This window comes from Leuresthes tenuis, unplaced genomic scaffold (assembly GCF_036924035.1).
Source record: "Leuresthes tenuis unplaced genomic scaffold, fLeuTen1.0.hap1 SCAF_4, whole genome shotgun sequence".
NCBI lineage: Eukaryota > Metazoa > Chordata > Actinopteri > Atheriniformes > Atherinopsidae > Leuresthes > Leuresthes tenuis.
The window spans coordinates 6,849,458-6,869,746 of NW_027325358.1; the positions used below are offsets into that span (position 1 = coordinate 6,849,458).

Here is a 20,289-nt window from a genome sequence, read left to right on the forward strand (position 1 = left end):
GAAAGCAATGCAAACATGTTTGAAATGAAATCCAAAACAAACATGGATGAATTAATTAAAACAGCACACATACAAACCACTCAGAGACACAAAAGGATGAAAAAAGACTAAAACCAACCACCAAATAACTAGAAAAAGACCAGAAATACATGCAAACTCAATAAAGATGATGCGGAACAGCCACGAGGAGACACAAAATGACGTAAAAGTAATACAAATTAACAGGAGAACACTGAACTGAGTAAGAAGATAGATCCAGCATAGACTCCAATAGCCAGTTTGATATGAGAGAAAACCATCTCAATGATGCCTTAAAGGCTACATCTGCAGGAAAAGATTTCTTTTTAAGAGAATGATAAAAGTTGTATGATTCAGTAGTAAATTTCTGTCAACCTGCATCTGTGATTATATAAACCTAGAGATGGTTAATAGATTGAAATGGTCGTAAAGGTGAGGAACACTGAGGAAGAAAATCCACCGCCTGCCCTCAAACCTCCTGCAAGGCCCAAACTATAACTACAAGATAGTTGGCTTTATTGGAACAGTGGTGGTATAACTACAGAGGCCTCCACCTGATCCATCATCAACAAGCTCACTCTGATCCGCTCAGCAGCTTTCAGACTCTCCACAGATGAATGATGCTGCCAGTTCACCTGCGCCTCCATCATCACTTCATTCTCTTGTATTAAACTCCACAGACTCGTCCATGTTTTGTGCATCAAAGACTTTTAAGACGGTCAGTGTACCTTGACCAATAACGTACACATACACGCTCGGTTTTTCTTTGATTTTCCTTTCATACGTACCGACTTCCTTTGTGTCTTTGTTTACCGGCCCACATGGCCTCTGAACATGTACACCACCTCTCAATGAGCTGTTTTCATCTCTATCAAGCTCCCAGCGTCACACCTGCCGCTCTCACAGCAGCAGATTGACAGATCAGATAGGACACAGGGGGACAACTGTATATAAGAGCGGCACATTGGGATGTGGACTGATAGAAGTTGTCTACTCTTATAAAATACATCTTGGTTTGTTCATTTTCCCTCGGCTGATTTTTAAACAATGTGTAAAGGACTTTCCCACCTACCCTCCTCATGTCTGGAGAAGTGAGTATTTATCTTGGATGTGCTGTTTGAATTATTCTTAGATTGCTGCATTTTAAGTGTTAAATACATGTGCGAGTTTACGTGTTTTTTGTGTTTTAGGGCCAAAGGGATGCGGATGAAGCTAAGCCACTTGGCTGAGAACCACCACAAGCAAAAGTAAACCAGCTAAAACGTGTGCTTATTATAAATCAGGGGATCCAAAGCTGCATTTTGACCGTTTCTGTCTCTTCGCAGGACTCAGGATGGAAAAATACTTCAGGACCTGGAAACTCTCCTAAACAACAAAGGCAAGACATTTATTTTAGTTTTGAAACGATTTAAAAAGTCAGCTCTTTACTTCCACAGCAGATGAAGTGGGAGGTCTGGATGTCACACTGGGAAACGAGGGCTGACTTCTGTTTAACTTCCTCAGCTGCTGCCTCACTCGCTGTCACAGTCTGGCTTATTCGGAGACTTAAATAGAAGACACAGACACATTATTAATATTGTTAATAACATCAGTTCTTATCCTATTTATCCAATCATCTTCTGTGAAAAAGACCCACTCCTTTTCTTTTAGTCCCCCTTTTATAGGTATGCAAGGAGACAAATCCTGCCATAACTGCATGAAAGTGCAGATTTTTCCTTACTTAAACAGTAATTCCTCAGAGAAATGCACTTATTGAACACAGTACCGCATCAGTAACTGAACATTTATGTAGTTTGCATTTTAACAGAGAGATGGTGTAAAATTATATTGGATTGTTCAGATACAAGTTGTGTTCGAGTGTAAATATTAGTGAGACCGTGTAAATTTAAAAAAAATGAAGCATAAAAATGATTGTTTCTGTATTTACTGTAAAATCTGAGACAGTAAGCCTCCCTTTAGATAAAGGCTGGAAAGAGACGCCTCGTTAGTGCTGCCTTTCCACTTTTGCTGAATTTACTAGATCCCTAAATGGTCAATCCTAAGGTTGTTCCTTTTTTTATAACTAAAGTAATATTCTCTCACCGATCCTCCCCTGAAGCCTACCTCACACTCTGAAAAACCTCTACTTTAAACTATTTTACAATATTTATAAAAATGCATTGTAAATTACACTTTTAATTCGATTAGATTGTGGCTAATGTGATTTAACCAGATACATTTATCTAACTAAGACCATTATTGGCAAATGTCAATGTAAGAATTGAGATTATAAGAAATCTACAGCTATTCTGTGGTAAAATACCTTGTTTTGTGTGTTGAATGTTGAGGATAAAAGGTATCACTGCATGGATGTGTAAAGTTGTCCATGTTCCATGGTTCAAAGGATCCAAATCTGCCTCTGAGATGTAGTGGAATAGAAGTGTAAAGTTGAATTGTATTGGAAAAGTAAAGTACCTCAACTTTGTACTTAAATTCCACCATCTGAGTCTTCTCTACTTGAATTATTATTATATTCTACATTTAAACATTTAAATTTTCACTTTAGGGGTAAAATCTGTATCCATAAAACCAAAATTTATTCAAATCTTCCCCATAAAGACTACATTTTTCACATAGTACTTGCAGCCTGCTGAAAAAGTATTCACATTAAACGGTTTTATCATTGCTAACGTTTAGCTCATGCTTAAATTTCCCATGTCAGAGTCATGTGGAGGAGTTCCTTTTAGGGCTGAACTGGCTCATCAGGCATGAAAAGTCTAAACTATTCTCAAGCTTATTTTCTCTGGCTTGCTCTCCTGTGTATTTGATTGACTCTCAGGTGGCCTTCAGGCGTTTCGAGGTTTCCTGCGTACAGAGTTCAGTGAGGAGAACCTTGAGTTCTGGCTGGCCTGTGAGGAATACAGGGTTTCCCCTACAAACCTGCAGAAGATCAAGGCCATCAGCATCTACAACCAGTTTATCAACCCCGACGCCCCACTGGAGGTTAGTGGGGTTGGAACCCAGCATTTAGGCTGAGGGACATTTATGAATTATCAACAAGTGAGAGGATGAGGAACAAAACTTCTTCTGATTTTCTGTTTTACCTGCTGTAGGTGAATCTGGATGCTGAGACCCGCGAGGCTCTCCTCAGTGTGATGGACACTCCGTGCACTGACACATTCAACAAAGCACAGCAGAGGATCTACAGTCTGATGGCCAAGGACTCCTTCCCTCGTTTCCTTCGCTCTCATCACTGCATGGAGGCAGTTAAGGCTTTCTAAACCTGCTGTTTATTACCAGAGATCTGCTTCAGAGAGGAGTTGCTGATGAATCTGTTCTGCTTGACATGTTGATTGTATTTTATCACTTATTTCAACAGCTTGTTTAGTCAAACCAACCATAAGGTAGTGGTGTACTAAAGCACGGTCTGCTGCATGCTCACATAGGAACCTCATAGTAATTACACTTAAATGTAGATGTGGCAACACTGCACGTCTGAACCATGTAAGCTATGAATGACTCTCACAAATATTTAAATAAATACCTCATGAAAGAGAGATTATTTTGTGGAATTTATTAGAGTTAGTGCTGCATGAGTCTTAAGGAGTCGGATTAAATCAGTGTTAGGCCTCAACACTGAGCTGCTCTGTTGGTACATGTGATGGGTTTAAAAAATAAAAGTCAGACCCTCATCTTTTGTTGTTGTTTTTTTTTTATTCAGGACAAAAAAAAAAAGGGAAAAACACACCTCAGTTAAAAAGCTTCAACTTAGATTTTTAGTGCAAAGTCACAGAGACTAAAGCAAAACGCTACATTACCATTAAGGATGTCAATATCTGATCTCCATTACTTGATTATTGCGCTCGTATGCAGTCTCTGTGGTTTTGTTTGCCTGATGCAGACCAATAATTTGACCCTTCTGAAACAGAATAACACCTTTTCCACGACCACAGGGTGTTTCTCCTAACATGGCTGTTCCAGGGATGCATCATAAAAAAAACTGTATGCCAGCTGAACAAGATGACAGAGCCTTATTCAAAGTGGAGTTTCAAAAACAATGTGATTTCTTGTGTGTCTTTAATCTTCACATAAAGTATAAAGTCATGTGACGGCCTCTGTGGTGGTTTATGTAATGTCCATTGTTATAGCACATGGTCTTATTTGGAGCTGGTTCCAGGACGGGCAGCTACAGGTTTTCCTTTTTTCTCAGGCCCTTTAATCACACTCAGTGGTTTATGGAGCGAGGAGCTGGCCTTCTGGGTCACCTCCTGCTCAATCTTGTTTCTAATGGCGACCTCAAGACCCTTCAGAGAACAGCAGAGTAAAAGGTAAATCTGAGATTCAAAGTATCAGTCAAGCACACTTTTGAAAGATCAAAGCTTGATCTCACCTTCTTCAGCTTCTGTTGCTGAACAACTTGAGCCTTTTTGGGAGCAATAATCCTTCCTTTACGGAAAAAAAAAAACAAAACAAGAATATAATTTGAACAATGGTACTGAACTTACAAGAAATGTAATGGCTTCTCTTCTCACAATCATGACTATATTCATTCTACACAGATAAAATATCAAGTTGGAAGGCACTTAAAGAGGTGTCATTTTTAATCACAGTTTCAACAAATTCGAGTTTGACTGGTGCTTTTTCTATGTTGATGGTAATCAGCGTGTTCGGAAAATCAACACAACTGTGTCATCATTACAAATGTTTCTCTCACCGTATTTTCAGTTTTCCTATAAAGGGACAAATAGTAAGAATTGAATTTGTTTTCGTATGTCATGATGGACTTTGTTTTAGAAGTGACAATAAGTCTCAGTCTTACATCTGACTGACGCATTTCAACAGTAAGACAACGTGTTTAGTCACGTTTGAGCTGATCGACTACAAGTCGGTCAGTTCACGCTCCTTTTTCTAACTGGTATGAAAATAACTGGTAGAAATTTACCTCCTTTCTTCAGCCCTTTCTGTTTGTTTTGCTGATGTTTCTTGGCCGCTCCTGGACGTTGAGCTTTAAATTTCTGTGCACCTTGTGCCATTTTCACTTCAAGGAAACACAGGAAGTCCTCCTCGTTCTTCTTCGTCGCATAAAAAAGTGGTTCTGCATCTTTATTTTTTGTCGCTGGTGCCACCTGCTGGTTAATCAGATTTAGCCGTGAAACGGGAAGTCACAAATCCACAGAACTGGTTTTAATGAACATTAACTACCAGGGATTTGAACATATTAATGGGGTAAATGTTTAATTATTTTTAGTTCAGGTTCGTCTTATATTATCACCTTACATCTATGAGTTGCTGTTCTGAGCTACAGAATTGTGTCAAGATCTGAAAAACTATCCAAGACTTTCAGAAATGTAACTGTGGATTAAGATTCTGGCATTTCTTTTTTTTATCCTGTAATTAATTAATTAATTAACCAACTTCTAAATCTATATTTTGAGGTATACTTGGCAAGAAATTGGACTGCCATTGCTCCCTGCTATTTTAATCAGTAACATATGGACATATTGTAATGTAAATGTGGTGCAAGTCATGTCAAAGTGATTTAGATGTCAAACAACTGTCCACCTCCTCAATTTGAGCATGAAAACAGCATATTTGGGGCAAAAGAAGCCCCCTCAGATCCCAAAAACTCTTGGAGTCAAAGAGCTGGCTCTCCTGTGTGACGCCATGTGCTTGTGGGGAGGTTGTTTAGTTTGAGACGTGGATGACACCGGAGTCAAAACCCCAACTCAAGAAAATGAGGCCTTACCGAACACATAAACTTAGTGGACAGCAACATCAAGTTCACAAGGGTGGATGGGAAAGACAAACACACTGAGGAGGATGTAAGTCTTAACACTGAGGTATACAAAAACCCTCACTAGTACCAGGTTATTGACTCACACCACCCATTAAACACAAACTTGGCATCATCAGGGCTGGGAATGTCCCTACAAATGTTGAGGGGAAAAGAAAATGAACAAAAATACATCAAGGAAGCACTTCAAACTTGTAGATGCCTGAACTGGGCCTTTGTTCTGCAATCTGTAAGAACAACACAGCATCCAACAGACAGTAAAAGAAGAACAGGCGTAAGAACATTGTAATTGAGGGTTCCCATATGTAGCGTATGTCTGATAAACTTCTCCAAAGACACCAAACCCCAATAACACCCTCAGACAGAGACTGGTTCACTTGGAGGACAACCAAACACAAAGTGAACAATGTTGTATGCAGAGCAGTAAAGAGTGCACAGACTAAACCAAAAGTCATCACAAGCACACAGCAGGACACAGGAGAGCCGGCTCCTCAAATCAAGCCTCTCCGATCCACGGGGCACATTTTAGCGTACAGTAATGTACACATCCTGGACATAGACGGGTGGTTTGAATGGAGTCATTTATGTTGTGACATCAGATATCACCAATCCAACACTTACAATGCAGCCTCGACCCTCCTCCCAAGGCGGATTTACAACCGTTCGCACCTTGAATCTGATGACCAATATAATGGTCAACAACTCACTGCTGAAAATGACCTAAATGACCCGCAGTGCTTGGGTCACTGACTCATGTGACCTTACCTGGATGACAGAGAATCTACACCAACATAATTTCTCTGTGGTTTTATTGTCTTTATTCTGGATTGATGTGAAAGAGAAATCTCTTAATTCATGACTGCATTTTACAGCATTATATTCATATACGTATATATATTTCAAAAAGTCCAGTTTTGAACCATTTTCACATGTTACAAAAATGAAACCAAGATCAAGTGATTATCAATAACAACAATAACATACTTGCACCTAAAGAGGCCATCTGAACAACACTCCTTCCATGATAACTGCTGGCCACACAGATCGTTTTTAATACACAAGCACCTGCTTTGATTAAACCAAAAAAATGTGGAATCTATGTGGCGGCTCTGGATTTTGGCACCTGATCAACACCCATATTTTGAGCGGTTGGTGTAACATCTTAAATACACTGCTGTATTGCAGCTGCTTCAAAACATGGTGCAAAAACGTTGCATAAAGTACAAGTAATTCAGCTGCTACCTAAAATCTAAACTCATATCGCCAACTAAAAGCGCCGCCACACAATATCTGTCACTTTGGGTTCGAGACACAAACATTTATAAGATGTGGAGGATATTAGTCCAGATTTATGTTCTGAAATCAGTCTGCTCTGCTGCAGCCTGGCACATCGAGAGCTTGTGTTCGTGGGTTTCGGCTTTGGAGTCTGTGCAGGCAGACGGAGAGGTAGTGTGTATGGTTGAGGAGGCCTCCCCACTGTGGTGTTCTAATGGCCTAATCACTAGGAATCACAATGTCATGGAATTAAAACAACAAACCACAGCCAGATAGTTATAATGATGATGTACAGACAAACAAAAATCGCATCACTCTTAAAGATTCAAAAGAGGGGAAAAATTCAAAATATGTGGCAGATCTAACAGCCGCAAAGTTGCTACATATGTAGGGAGCGTTGACTAAAACTGCCCCAAAATATTCGACGTCTTTAACTGTACAAAAGAAAAAAAAAAAGGATTTAAAAACACGTGTCTTTTCTGCTCTCGTGTGACCTACTGGCATCTTTGTGAGCTGAGGTTTAATGGGTGAGAAATGATGAAGATTAAAGTGAGAAAAGTTGATTTTAAGAATATGGACAGTTCAGAGGTGGACGCTGCGATTATCACAGACACCGATTTTCTTTCCCCCTCTGGACCTCACTGCGGTCCTGTGGAGTGAAAACATCAAACTGCATTTGTTCTGTTGGTTATGGCCTGTCTTTAGCATATCGTTATTTCATGATGTGATGTTTAAATGAAACGAGAGAAAACCTTTCCACCACTGCGGATCTCGACTCAGTTACAGCTAGTTTCTAGCCGTCTAATCTGAGCTCATTTGGAGCATTAAACTGGGTCGAACTTAAGGAAAAAAAGGCCAAAATGTAGGTACTTTATGGTAGTCTTGGAGGAAGGAATTGGAATTTGTGGAGTTGTCAAATGCCCCCCCTACAGGATAACTGGAAGTATGTTAGAGTGTCAAAATAAGACAATTGGCCCAGGAACATGCTGACCTTTAAAGTAAAACATGCTTGATGTCTATAATGAGGATATGTGCAGCATAATCTCGTTATTTTACACTAAAGTCCAAACAGATAAGCTTCTGTTGGCTTACGTTTGCAGTGCTTTCCAAATAAAAACTGCCAGATAGTAACAGGAAGCAACCACAAGCCTTTGAAAAGCGTCCCTCTGACCTGATTCAAGAGTTTTCACGTGACCCTGCAGCCATATTGATGTTTCTTACTCATTCAGAAAAGATTGAGAGCAACAGTGTGAGTTTCTGATGGCAGATGGCTGCACGTGGAATCACGTAGCACTTTTTGCTTTTCATTATTTTATCGAGGTTTTCCTCTTTTCTTATTCTTTCCCTCCTCATCTCATCCCCACTCCTCCCACCTCCTGACTGCGACCTGGGAATCGATTTCAGTAGAACATCTTGAAGGATGTCTCAGATTCTAAAATGCACCTGGAGGAGTGAAGGAGGTGGGTCAGAAGAACCGGAAAAGAGGATGCATCAGTAGCCTTTGCAAAAGTCTTTTCAGCATCCATGATTTTTAAAAGGGGGCCTGACACGTTATCAAGTGTTGATAACTTAATTAAAAGCTAATACACAAGTTCTCATGTATGTTGTTAATGCCCATTAGATGGATCATAAAATGCAGTTACAACATAACAATGCTGAGTCTGATTTTGCTAAACGAGGATTGCCTCAACTCCCCCTTGTGTCTCTTCCTCGCTTCTCATCTGAGGGGAGAGGAGGCATGAGAGGAAGAATAAAGGACTCGATAAACTCGAGATAAACCAACTTGAAAACAGAATCAGGGACTGTGGTCACTGTTAGGTGTCACATCTTAGGTGTCAACGGTGCAAACTGCAGTTTGTTACTTCACGATTCGACTACTGTAATTCTTTATTATTGGGCTGTCCAAAAAAGCTTGCTACAGCCAGAGTTCTGAGGAGAACTATCAGGAGAGATCATATTTCTCCCGTTTTAGCTTCTCTTCATCGTCTCCCTGTTAAATTCAGCAGAGAATTTAAAACTCTTCTTCTCACATATAAAGCTCTTAATGACAGAGCTCCATCATACCTTAAAGATCTCATAGTTGGATGTTTTCCCAACAGAGCACTTTGCCCTCAGACTGCAGGTTTACTTGTGGTTCCCACTGTCTCTAAAGGTAGAACGGGAGGCAAAGCCTGTAGTTATCAGGCCCCTCTCTGTGACACCAGCTGCCAGTTTGGGTTCAGGAAGCAGACACCCTCTCTACCTTTCACATTAGGCTTAACTTGTGTTTCTCTTTCAGAGCAGGTTTTGATGGAAGCTTTTTTTCTTTCCACAGTGGCCTTGTGCACGCTCAGGAGGGGCGGGAATGAAACTTAGCTAGGCAACTACGAGTTGGACCAAATTAGAATTTAACTAATCGGATTTGATTGGCTTGAATTTGGCTGCATCTTCAAAGTGCCTTGAGATGACATTTGTTGTGATTTAGAGCTTTATATAAGAAAAACTAAAAAAAAAAACTGAATTGAATTGAACTGTATTGCTTCTCATTCCCTTTAAAAGGGAAGTTGAGAACAGTTTGACCGATCTTCTGTCTGATCATGTGGCTGATTGTCAACGTCTGACCCGTCAACGGCGTACATCAAAGCATCCCATCCACATTAATCATGCCTTATTGTATCAGTTCACATCAGCGAGCCACACTGGTGCTGTGAGCAGACTGGGCCCAGTGACATTCAGACTATGCTCCACACAGATGGAGGTGTGTGCAATGTGACCTCACTGGTCAGGAAGCCCGCCAACAGGCAAACGGTACGCACCTATCACACAATAACCACGCAAACTAAGGGCTCAAATACTAGTTAAAATGGGGTAATGCACGGTCACTATCAGCTCATGACTGACACGTCAATGATTGTTTCATCTGAAATTTTTCAGTGTGACACCCTTTTTAAATCGCATTAAAACGAGAGGTAGTAAATATAGTAACAATTAGTAATAATTCTCTTCCTGTCAAATCTACTGACAAACAGCACAGTTTCAGCACTAAATTAGCCTGATAATTTCCAACAATATTAGATTTCTTAACTCCGCTGTAACAAGGTTAAACAAGGTCGGGGCCAGATTTATCAGCCAATAACTAAGGACAAAAATTCTTCAGTGATGCAACCTTCAAATGGCTCTGATTTGATTTTCAAGCATCAGTATGACATCTGGGGTTCAGAGGAAATAATCCAAACAGTCAAAGCACATTCTAAACTGAGCAGAAAGGCAAGAAGTGACCGAGTGTCTGAAGCGCTTAAACTGAAACAAGTTCATCTGAGAAAGCTTTTACATTCAGATTGTTGTTTCCACAGAAAGATGCTGCAACGTGGAGCCGCCTTAAAAGGAAGAGTTCACCCCAAAAAAGAGACAAAGTCATCTACTGCTCTCTCCCGCATCCAATTTGTCATCAGCTCTGAAGTTTGTGTGGCTGAACTACTTCACAAATTAAGTTAAGAGGACGTTTTACTTAAAAGGATTCTGGAAGTCAATGCTTCATGAGCCTGAATCAACAGGCTATTGGTCACAATGTTCAAAGAAAACAGTAAAGAAGATATATTGGCAAATGGTCGCTTCATCACTCCTCATCCTGTGGGGACAGAGCAACAAAACCATCATCATTGAGAGTTATTTGTCCAATATTCACTCTTCTTACAGCTTTCCGGTCTTATATCTGGGTCACCTGCTGCGTCTGTTTGCTGTGGAACAGGAGGTGGTTTTATTGGTGCTTTTTCCACTGAAAACAGACTGAGGCTGAAAGACATGACACAGTGGTCAAAGCTGACTGTAAGGGTAAGGTTATTACTTCTGTGGGATTTTTTATTTAACCTGACACATCACGCGGAGTAGTTTCTCCATTCTTAAAACAAAAAAAGAAGGATTACAGGTCAATTTTGATCTTTTCTTGTGATTCAGAGCTGATGTAGTTGCTTTTGTAGCAAATCTTTTAAAGTTGTGGAATCAACAATACATTTCTAAACAATATGGGATCAGCTTGATTTGTAGTTAGGATATTCATGGTAACGTCTTCACTTATGTGCAAAACAGCAGCTTACCAAATGTTCATTTTAGGGTGAACTTTTTCTTTTTAAGCGATGCTTGAATTTAAAAACTACAGGCTCATCAGACTGCAGCAAAATGTTAATCTTTGCAGAGTAGGATGATCTGTAAGAATAAGAGTGTATATGTGTATGTACACATGTGAATATAAGTACAATGTGAGAATACAGGTGTGCTATGATACAGTAACAGCTGGGAGTAGTGAGATGCAAACAGGAAGTGAGGTATAAATACATCTATGAACTGAAACAGGCTTCTGATTATGAAGATTTGTTCAAATTTTTGCTGCACAGGTTAAAAAAAAAAAGAAAATAGTAAAATACTACATTTGCATGTGAAAGTCTAAGCTATAATTTGGGTTAGTCCTCTAAAAAAAAGTTCTACACTTAATATTAGAAATGAAATGTTAATATAACATTTTAGATGACAAATTTGATTTGAAATAACCACATATTTGGTTAAAATAGCAGTAACTTTAACTAGCAGAGGTTAGTTTTCTACATATGTACACACCACCAGCAGGGATTAATGTATTTACAGGAGAGTAGCAGCATGTTAGAAACCACAACTTCTTTCAGATTGAAGAGTAAGTTGTTCACTCTTTTTTTGTTGGAGGTTTTATGTATTGATGAAGATGTCGGTAAAACATAACCTCAGCAGCAATTCAAAAAATTTGTTTGCCAAACAGAATTTAGAGGTTTGAGCCCAGCTGAGCTTTACTTGTGGTTGCAGAAGCCATTCAACAAAAGAAAATGAGAGGTGGGGATTGGGAAAATGTAAAGACTACCGAAGAGGGCTTTAAGAGAAAGAGGAGACTGCACATGTGTGTCTGCGTGACTCCCTGCAGTGAATTTCAATCCGTTTAGGTCAGAGACTGAAGACTTTTTTCCATGCGCACCACTGACATGTTACAGGTGTGTTGATCAGAATCAAATGAAATCACAAACTGTGCGCTCTCTGTGAAGACGTGACAGTGTCTGTTAGTGGGACGGAGACGTGCAGTGGTGCACCAGGACCAGCGGGAGGGGCTGAGAGCCTCTAGAGGGCAGTGAGGCGGCCTGTGAGCGCCGCCTGGAGCTCAGATGGGAGGAAGACTCCCAGCTCTGTGATGATGCCTCCTGTGATGAGCTGGTGAGGGGTTACGTCAAATGCCGGGTTCCACACCTCGATACCTGCAGCGAACAGTGAGGAAGGAGGGAAATGGTACCGTTATTTACTTAATGAGGCTGGTAAGGCTCTCATGCTGCCCTTTACCGCTTCTTTTAGTCCTTTATCAACAGCACTGCTCAATAACACCTTCGGTGACTTAAAGTACTGTACATTTGGCCTGTTTTGTTATTTCAGCTTTCCATAAGCCACTAACACGCTGCAGGGGTACCTTCTAATCCCCATCATTTCTAACACTGACATATTCCATAAAAAGATCAAAAACACTGAGCTGGTCCAGAAGTTTGAAGCTTTTTCAACATGAAACAAAGCGTTTCTAATGGTCATATGTCATGTCCTGTGCTTAATTATGTTTAAAATGAACTACGAACCGATTAGGCAAAGACCTAAAAGTGTGAAATTCTAATCCACTGACCTCTGAGGTTGACAACGGAAAAAAAACGCACCCTTTTCGTTTCTAAGAGTTTTACGTATCATTAAATAACAACAAAAACATGGCACAAGAGGTAAATGCAACCGCCGACGAACAACACGTCACGCGCCTCACTTATCATAATCTGTTTAACAAAAACTAAGTACACCCTTGATTTAATAGTTTGAAGAGCCACCGTTAGCAGCAAAAACAAAAAGTTATCGGTCTCTGACACCTCTTTACAACGTTGCTTCTGTTCTTCCAGTTTCAAGCTTCCGGTTCGGTATTCGGCTCCTTTTTCAAAGTCCTGATGACACCAAATTTGGACAAGATTCTGAGGCTGGAGAGCGATACGGTTTTTGATGAAAGAAAGCAACACCGTGTCTCACTGCTGGAGCTACATGGCACAAAGGATTAAATTCAGTCCACTGGGTGTCACACCAAAGCACCCGAATCTCAGTCAGAAACAAACAAAACCGAAACAACTTGGAGACTCGGTTCAAGCAGCTCACAGATCAGTGACCTCAGTGTTGGCTTTGGTCCCATCTCCATCTTTATATCGAAGCTTTAATCCAAAACAAACGTAGCAGATAAATGATAGATTAGGGCTTCAAGACAATGAAAAAAATAATTATATGACGAGTATGAGAGAAAAAATAAATACAGAAAGGAGATAAATCCACAAGAGAACCTCCTTCTCTCCAGGGCCGGTGCCCCCATTAAAATTAATTAATTACTGTGATGTCAGCGGGTGCGTCTCAGCTCTGGCAACTTAATTAGAGATTCAATTAATCAAGTCAGCGCTCACAAGTTCACTGAAAACACACCAAATCCACTCTGACAGCCTGACCCTGAAGACTTCATCACCTGTTTTAATCCTTTATGCATATATTCTGCGAGTCTGCAATTCAGCAAACAGGTTCCCAGTGAAAAAGCCTAACGAGCACTCACATGCACACTAACCGGCCTAAAAAAAGCTTCTGTACAGGTAGTGTGATTAAATCATGAGCTATCCTGTTCCTTCAGAGACCTTACGCAGTCTTTGGGAATCTCAGTTAAAGCGTGATCTTTTCTCCTCGCAGCCATTGCTCCTCTGTTCGCTTCATAGTTTTTAAAAACCCGTTTTCTGCCCGCACTTCCTACCCGGGGCAGCAATGGGGACTCCGTTTATGCTGGTGAGCTCCTCAGGGGGGCGCACTTCGATGATGATGTCCCTGCCGCTCTCCAGGCTCAAGTCGCACGACGTGCTGGGTGCGGCCACGTAAAAAGGGATCCCATGGTGCTTTGCGGCGATGGCCAGCTGGTATGTGCCCACCTTATTGGCTGTGTCGCCGTTGGCAACCACCCTGTCAGCACCCACCACCACCGCTGAGGGAGAACGCAGCATAAAGGACGCATTAGGTGTAACATACAATAAAGTGAAGAAGAGACATGACACCGCACATGAGCACACCTGTGATGTCCATCTCTCTCATGGTGAGCGCTGCCATGCTGTCTGTAATAAGCGTGGCAGGGATCCCCTCGGCGACCGCCTCATACGCCGTCAGTCTGGACCCTTGGTTGTACGGCCTCGTCTCCGTGCAGTACACCCGCTTCAGCCTGCCCAGAGCATGGAGGCTCCTCACCACACCTACGCACAGAGTCAGCATCACAGTCACACACAGAAACATTTTCACAACCTTTGCTCAGTCAGATCCAACGTGTCAGACTCACCCAGTGCGGTCCCATATCCAGCCGTGGCCAACGAGCCGGTGTTGCAGTGTGTGAGGATGGTCACGGAGTCTCTCGGGACGCCCGACAGGATGTGCTGGGCTCCATAGTTACCAATCTTCCTGTTGTCATTGACGTCACGCTCCAGCATGTCTTCGATCCAGGCAATTACACTGTGGGGGGGGGGTTAGGAGGCGATAAGACTGAGAAGAGGCTTTGTCTGACACTGCAGTCCTAATGTCCTCATCAAATCTGTAGATACATTATAGCTGCGCGTTTCTTTTCCCTCCTTCTGTTGCCGCGTTCATCAAACTGTGGACACTTCAGCTCACACAAAGTTTTATTCACTCTCCTGCGTCGGGTCATTCATTCCTGAGTGTGACTCTTTAACCCAAACAATGCTGAGCTCCAGCTAAGCTAATGTTCTATCACATTTTCACGCTAAAAGCCCATTAATCGTAGAGAAGACTTGAGAGGAACCTTGAAGAAGTGATTTTTTGCTGTACTGTACATGAAGAAGTTAGTTTCAACATCAAAACAGAAAAATTTCACAAAATGAAACAACAGAAACATGTTGATATTTCACTTTACGAGAAGGGTAAGCTCAGCAAAATGAAGGTTTAAATGAATGAAAGAGGATATTAAAATATATTCACAGTAATATTCTATTAACGGACATCGGCACGATGTAATTCTCAGTAGGTGTTTTCAGAGTCGTTCGGCATCATTTCAAATACTTTCACAGTAAATTTGACCATGACCTGTTGCCTGGCTCTAAGACTCTACTCGATAGTAACAAGGAACACATAATAGCGTGTGATTATGTAATGAATTCCTGGGAAAACATTTAAATTAAAAATCAAAATGCCACCAGATAATATTTAACCAGTTCAATGACCTGCACGACTGTTAACAGAAACAAGAAGCTGTCGCTGCCTTTTCTATACAGTAAAACCTTCTAATTTCAGTCTCGTTGTTGCTTTTTGATCAATGTTGCCGTGCTGTGTGACTCAAGGCCACCATAATTCTGGTCAAATGTCGATATTTAGCCCTGTTTTGACACCAGCGTTTCCAAATTTAAACTCTCTATAGATCTGTGTGGAATTTGAGGAAAATACTGACATGACAGGGCAGCTGTAACATGCTGTGGGTGACTAATTCTGACTGTAGTTTCTGTACATCAATCACTTCTCATCATCTCCTCCTCCACACAATAAACTCATTACCACACCCATTATCAACCCCTACTGTGCATGCATCTCCACCCAAAACCTGGCGTGGGGCTCTAACATTAGAGCCAGCTCTGCACCCATCTGTGACCCGTTCAAGTGTTGAAATAGATGCTCCAAACTCATGAATTTTCAGCTGAATGAGTACACATAAAACTATCTGCATGAAGATTTGCTTTACTAAGAGTATATGAGGAGAAAATAAAGGCTACACTGGCCCTTTAAAGCAGATCTGTAGTGAATAGATCCAGGTTTATGTGAGCCCGTAAATTCACCACCAGAACAGAAGTAACAGTGAAGTCTATTTTTGGTCAACGCTCCAAGTTTAAACCTGTGTTTTTGGTCAAATTCGGTAGAAGGAAAAACAGAGGACACCCACTCAGTGGCCAAGGACAACAAATGTTTCAGCATAACTACTCAACAACATGACTGTAAAGATTCAGATCACTGGCACGTGTTGGATCTGCTCGAGTTACATTAAGAGCTGAGTTTTCAACGCCATTGCAGAACGTTACTTAATATCTTTTAACATTAGAGAAGCAAATGAAGCAAATACATGAAATGCGATTCAAGAATGTGTCCGTGTTCTGCTCACTGGAGACATTGAGGTTTTGAGCTCATGGAAGTGTGAAGAAAAGCCTTAAACACTGGAATCTGCCGTGCTTACTTAAAAATTAACATGGCTGCCTGTGATATATATAACGTCCAACCTGAGGAACCCACCCTGAAGCTTTGGCACCTTTGGTTGAAACACAAATGTGGTGCTGGGAGCTTAACACAGAAAATTAGGGGCAATAAACCTGTTTTAATTTCAGCTTTTCGAGGGAATCTCATGCGGTGTCAGTTATTGTGTGGTTGACATATTATCTAAGGCAATTACACCTTTCTTCTTCACAGTGAATTAATAGTCAGTCACAGGTGTGATTTACAGGCTTCCCAATTTTCACTCCCCCCCTCATTTGATACATTTCACAACTGATTCAAAAATACACCTGAAGCTGGTGGTGAATGAAGTGTTACAGCAGCTAACCTGAGATGATCCATCCAAGTGAAAAGCTCGAGTTGGATAGCTAAAGATGCGTTTCTCCTCAAAAACACGGTTCATCCTTCACACTAATCCTGGTCTACAGGCCCCCGACTCTACATGTTTGACATGTTTCCTTTCCAACACGCCTGACTTATTTGACTGAGTTTAATGTTTATTCAACAGGGACAATGCACAACACTTACACAGCAGCAGAAATAGTAAAAAGCTCAATTTCATCTAATGTTCCAGGACAAAGCCAGTGCACAGGTCTAAATAAATCATGCAACGTGTATGCTGCCTGTCTCAACTTAATAACCGCAAACCTGGACTACATTCAGTCTCTTCCTGAAACTTTAACATGCTTAAACTGGCTCACTCTCTGATGTTGTAGACTGAAATTTAGCCTCTCATTAGCCTCGAGTCGGTATAACATATTGTTAGATACTGTGTCAGAGGCTGTGGTTCTGGTTTGTGAAAGTTATTTTCAATGCCTACTTATGAACTGAAGTATTTATCAAAGACCAGGTTGTAGTACAGTATGAGAAAAGTCATCCTGTCATTGCAAGCATAAACAGCTCGACTCATTTGATTTCGACTGGATCTAAAAATGACTCCGGTCTTTCTGAAACTTTTTAAACGTGCTTCTCTAAAGGTCAGGCAGCTATCCACGGTCACACCCACGTATTTAACATGCAGAACGTCAACAAGCTCTGCAGAAGCTGTGACATTGCTTATTTGGATCAGGTGTAATTGACATGTGATGGAGGAAGGAAACCCGAGGACCAGGACTGGGGAAAAAAGCATTTGCAGCGTTTACTGGCACATGAATACCAGCAGTGGAGGGACCGGGCCGTTTAACTGGACCACCGTCATTGTACTCGTATAAATGCCCAGGAGGGGAATTGCGTGGACTAAACTCTGTGTGAGAAAATGCTAAAAACATTCTGGTACTTCTAATTTCTCTGTGGTGGATCATTGCACATGTAAGTGAAGCCGATTTCCCTGTGCAGACGCTGTAATGGGGACTATGAAATCAGGATTTTATCAGAGCAGAGCGACAGTCTGGAAATACTTAAATCAACCGTAAATTGACAAATTCTGACACATTTAGTCGTCTGACAAAAGTTACTGAAAAGCTGTATTATTACGCACTAACACTTTACTGGTTTCTTATTCAAATTTTGAGCTTGTGGGTGGTGCCTGGGCCTAGTTTTTGAGCACACACGTGCAGGATGGATTCGAACCCAAACTGCATCATCCGCGTGTGTTGGCTTGATTTAAGTGTTTTTATTCATTATAAAAGTCCAGTTTTAGTTGGACTCAAACAAGAACTAATTTTTTTCTAGTATTATGTTAACACGCTCGGTGAGTTAATGTGAAACTGTGCCACGAACAAGTATGTGCACCCTGTGTTAGAGAACAAAAACAGGGGCATTGCATATAAAAAAAAATGTTGAAGCTTGGAGGGTGATGGAGGGTAAGAGTAAAGTTGGGTGGAGCTCCAAACAGGGCCCAGACAGACCGACTTGTGGGAGCCATATGTAAAGTAGGTCCCTAGTGAACAATTTATGGCAGTTTGGTAAAGCACAACCCGTTTAGGGGTGTTCATCGTTTCGTTTCACCCAGCTCTAATGAGCCCACCTTTCTCTGAGCTGCTCCGAGTTCTTCTCCATACTCTCGTTCTCTGCAAACTCCATCAGCTCGCGTGCGGCACGGCCCATGTTGACAGCGGTGGGCCGAGCTGAGGTCAGGTGACACAGGGACTCCCTGATGAAGGTCACAGGGTCATCGCCCCCGGCTCCTGCCCGCAGCTCCACCGCCAAGCTGAGGCAGCCGACGATGGCGATGGCTGGAGCTCCGCGCACCTGGAAAGGAAGAGCAGAGGATGGTCATGACATCACATCGCCTTCATCTTCTGTGCTAACTGAAACTGTCACCTGACTGTAAAGATGACCATTAAGTAATTTCTTCCCATTATTGTGACATCACCACCTGCTTGAAGCATTTTGCTTCACTCCACACACACACAAAATCAAACTACAAGATGTGTGTGTATGAAACTGGAAAAAACAAAAGAGGAAGAATCGGGTCGGCTCAGCTCTGCTTAACTAAAACCAAAAAACGACCACAGCTTTTCCAGAACTTAAACCTCATACATCTACCCGAGCACCTCTGTGTTTCAGGGATTCATGTGTGGAGAGATAGTGGAGCTGGAGGTGTCACCGAGTGCAGCCCGAGACCAAACGCGAACAAAAACCCTGGCAAAGGTCATTAATAATTCATCAATAATCTCTCCCAAAGAAAGAGGAGGGGGTGTTTCATGGGTGGGTGGCTCTGCAGATACCTGCTTTGTAACACAAAATGTGAAAAGTATAAATTAAGGATGATTTTCTTTTACGAGGGAGGGTCAGATAGCTGTGGGAAGGTTGACGCTTCAGGTGCATCCAAAACAAAAATACATTAGAGGCCGACAGTGGGAGCACGTCGGCGAGCGGAGGGAGCACAAAAGACCCGATGGAACACACATGCATGACGGCGATAAATGCACGTGCAGCAGCCGCGCGGGGCAGACTGGAGAGAAAGGGGTGCATAAAGGACACGAGAGCCCCGTACCTTCATGGACTTGATGGCCTCGTATGCGTCCTGCACGGAGCGGATGTCATCGTACACGGTCTGGTGTGGCAGCAGCAGCTGGTTGAGGATCTGCAGAGAGCCGGTCCGGTAGCGGATCGCTTCCAGCGTCATGACCGAAAAATGAAGCAGGATGGTGTGTGGGGAGTGGGGGGAGGAGGGGGCGGGGGTATGTGGGAGAAATAACACGGGTGGACCGGTGGCAGAGGGGGGCGCGCGCACACACGCACACGCAAACAAACACTACCTCGCACTCACTTTCTTTCACACTCGCACAAAACACGCTGAAGTGACCGCGGCCTGGCTTGTCGGCGGTCCCGGGAGGCGAAGCACAGAGAGGCGGAAAAGTGCAGCAGGAAAGAGAGGAAGAGGAAGAAAAGGAGGAGTGGAGAGGGACGGAGTGAAAACAGGAGGAGGTCTGCTCCTGCTGTACGGGAGGATAAAAGGGAGAAGAGTGAAGGGAAGGCTGGAAACCTTCACACAGTGACAGACAAGCAGGAAGGCAGACACGGAACCACGTGTTCACCCGAGCAGGAAGACCTCCGCTCCGAGTCCACGCCCACCACAGTCTCGCGGGTTGCCCAATTTTATCCAAGATCCCTTTTCTGTTTCTGAGCACCATCCCCCCTCTTATCTTCCCCCCGCTTTTGTCTGGGGAAATTTCACACTCACACACGTTATTGGCGAAAAGAACCAGGCTCCCTCCAACAACAGCCAACCTGCCCCGATAAAAGAGGTCTATTTTGGGCTCAGATTGTATTGTTTTAGCCCATGTCTTGGAAAGTCTTCCTCCCCCAGCCGTTTGTGTAACTTGTCATTATTACAAACCAACATGTTTCCTTCAGATATGTGCGTGTTCCGTGGATTAAAAATCAATCGAAATCTGGTTTATAGTCTATAAAAAGAAGGTTCCGAGCATGTAAATCAAATTAAAGTGCGTTTTTACAAGTCGAGCCAACACATTACGTCC

At 42.2% G+C, this 20,289-nt stretch overlaps 3 protein-coding genes across 3 annotated transcripts; 1 reads left to right on the top strand and 2 right to left on the bottom strand.

Moving 5' to 3' along the window:
* Positions 1-830: 830 nt before the first annotated feature.
* On the top strand, positions 831-3,554 carry LOC140305424 (regulator of G-protein signaling 5). Its single transcript, XM_072384304.1, has 5 exons — positions 831-1,109; positions 1,209-1,265; positions 1,344-1,396; positions 2,837-3,000; positions 3,111-3,554. The coding sequence occupies exons 1-5, from the start codon at positions 1,066-1,068 to the stop codon at positions 3,276-3,278; spliced, it is 486 nt and encodes a 161-aa protein (XP_072240405.1). The 5' UTR covers positions 831-1,065; the 3' UTR covers positions 3,279-3,554.
* A 518-nt stretch (positions 3,555-4,072) lies between these two features.
* Positions 4,073-5,071, bottom strand: cunh19orf53 (chromosome unknown C19orf53 homolog). Its single transcript, XM_072383753.1, has 3 exons — positions 4,940-5,071; positions 4,388-4,443; positions 4,073-4,301 (listed from the first exon to the last, which is right to left on the bottom strand). The coding sequence occupies exons 1-3, from the start codon at positions 5,028-5,030 to the stop codon at positions 4,155-4,157; spliced, it is 294 nt and encodes a 97-aa protein (XP_072239854.1). The 5' UTR covers positions 5,031-5,071; the 3' UTR covers positions 4,073-4,154.
* Positions 5,072-9,422: 4,351 nt separating this feature from the next.
* On the bottom strand, positions 9,423-19,856 carry mri1 (methylthioribose-1-phosphate isomerase 1). Its single transcript, XM_072384305.1, has 6 exons — positions 19,302-19,856; positions 18,330-18,553; positions 14,436-14,605; positions 14,176-14,352; positions 13,866-14,090; positions 9,423-12,315 (listed from the first exon to the last, which is right to left on the bottom strand). The coding sequence occupies exons 1-6, from the start codon at positions 19,431-19,433 to the stop codon at positions 12,182-12,184; spliced, it is 1,062 nt and encodes a 353-aa protein (XP_072240406.1). The 5' UTR covers positions 19,434-19,856; the 3' UTR covers positions 9,423-12,181.
* Between the last annotated feature and the right edge of the window lie 433 nt (positions 19,857-20,289).

Bases quoted from the DNA above. Each gene is read 5' to 3' on its own strand.
- cunh19orf53 (XM_072383753.1), bottom strand. From the start codon at position 5,030: ATGGCACAAGGTGCACAGAAATTTAAAGCTCAACGTCCAGGAGCGGCC. The intron at 4,444-4,939 runs GTAAATTTCTAC...TTTTCCGTAAAG, and splicing joins GAAAGGGCTGAAGAAAGGAG to GAAGGATTATTGCTCCCAAA. The intron at 4,302-4,387 runs GTGAGATCAAGC...TGTTCTCTGAAG, and splicing joins AGCAACAGAAGCTGAAGAAG to GGTCTTGAGGTCGCCATTAG.
- mri1 (XM_072384305.1), bottom strand. From the start codon at position 19,433: ATGACGCTGGAAGCGATCCGCTACCGGACCGGCTCTCTGCAGATCCTC. The intron at 14,606-18,329 runs GTGGGCTCATTA...CCCCCCCCACAG, and splicing joins TCGGAGCAGCTCAGAGAAAG to TGTAATTGCCTGGATCGAAG. The intron at 12,316-13,865 runs GTAGGAAGTGCG...TGTTCGCTGCAG, and splicing joins AGTCCCCATTGCTGCCCCGG to GTATCGAGGTGTGGAACCCG.
- LOC140305424 (XM_072384304.1), top strand. From the start codon at position 1,066: ATGTGTAAAGGACTTTCCCACCTACCCTCCTCATGTCTGGAGAA. The intron at 1,266-1,343 runs GTAAACCAGCTA...GTCTCTTCGCAG, and splicing joins GAGAACCACCACAAGCAAAA to GACTCAGGATGGAAAAATAC. The intron at 3,001-3,110 runs GTTAGTGGGGTT...TACCTGCTGTAG, and splicing joins ACCCCGACGCCCCACTGGAG to GTGAATCTGGATGCTGAGAC.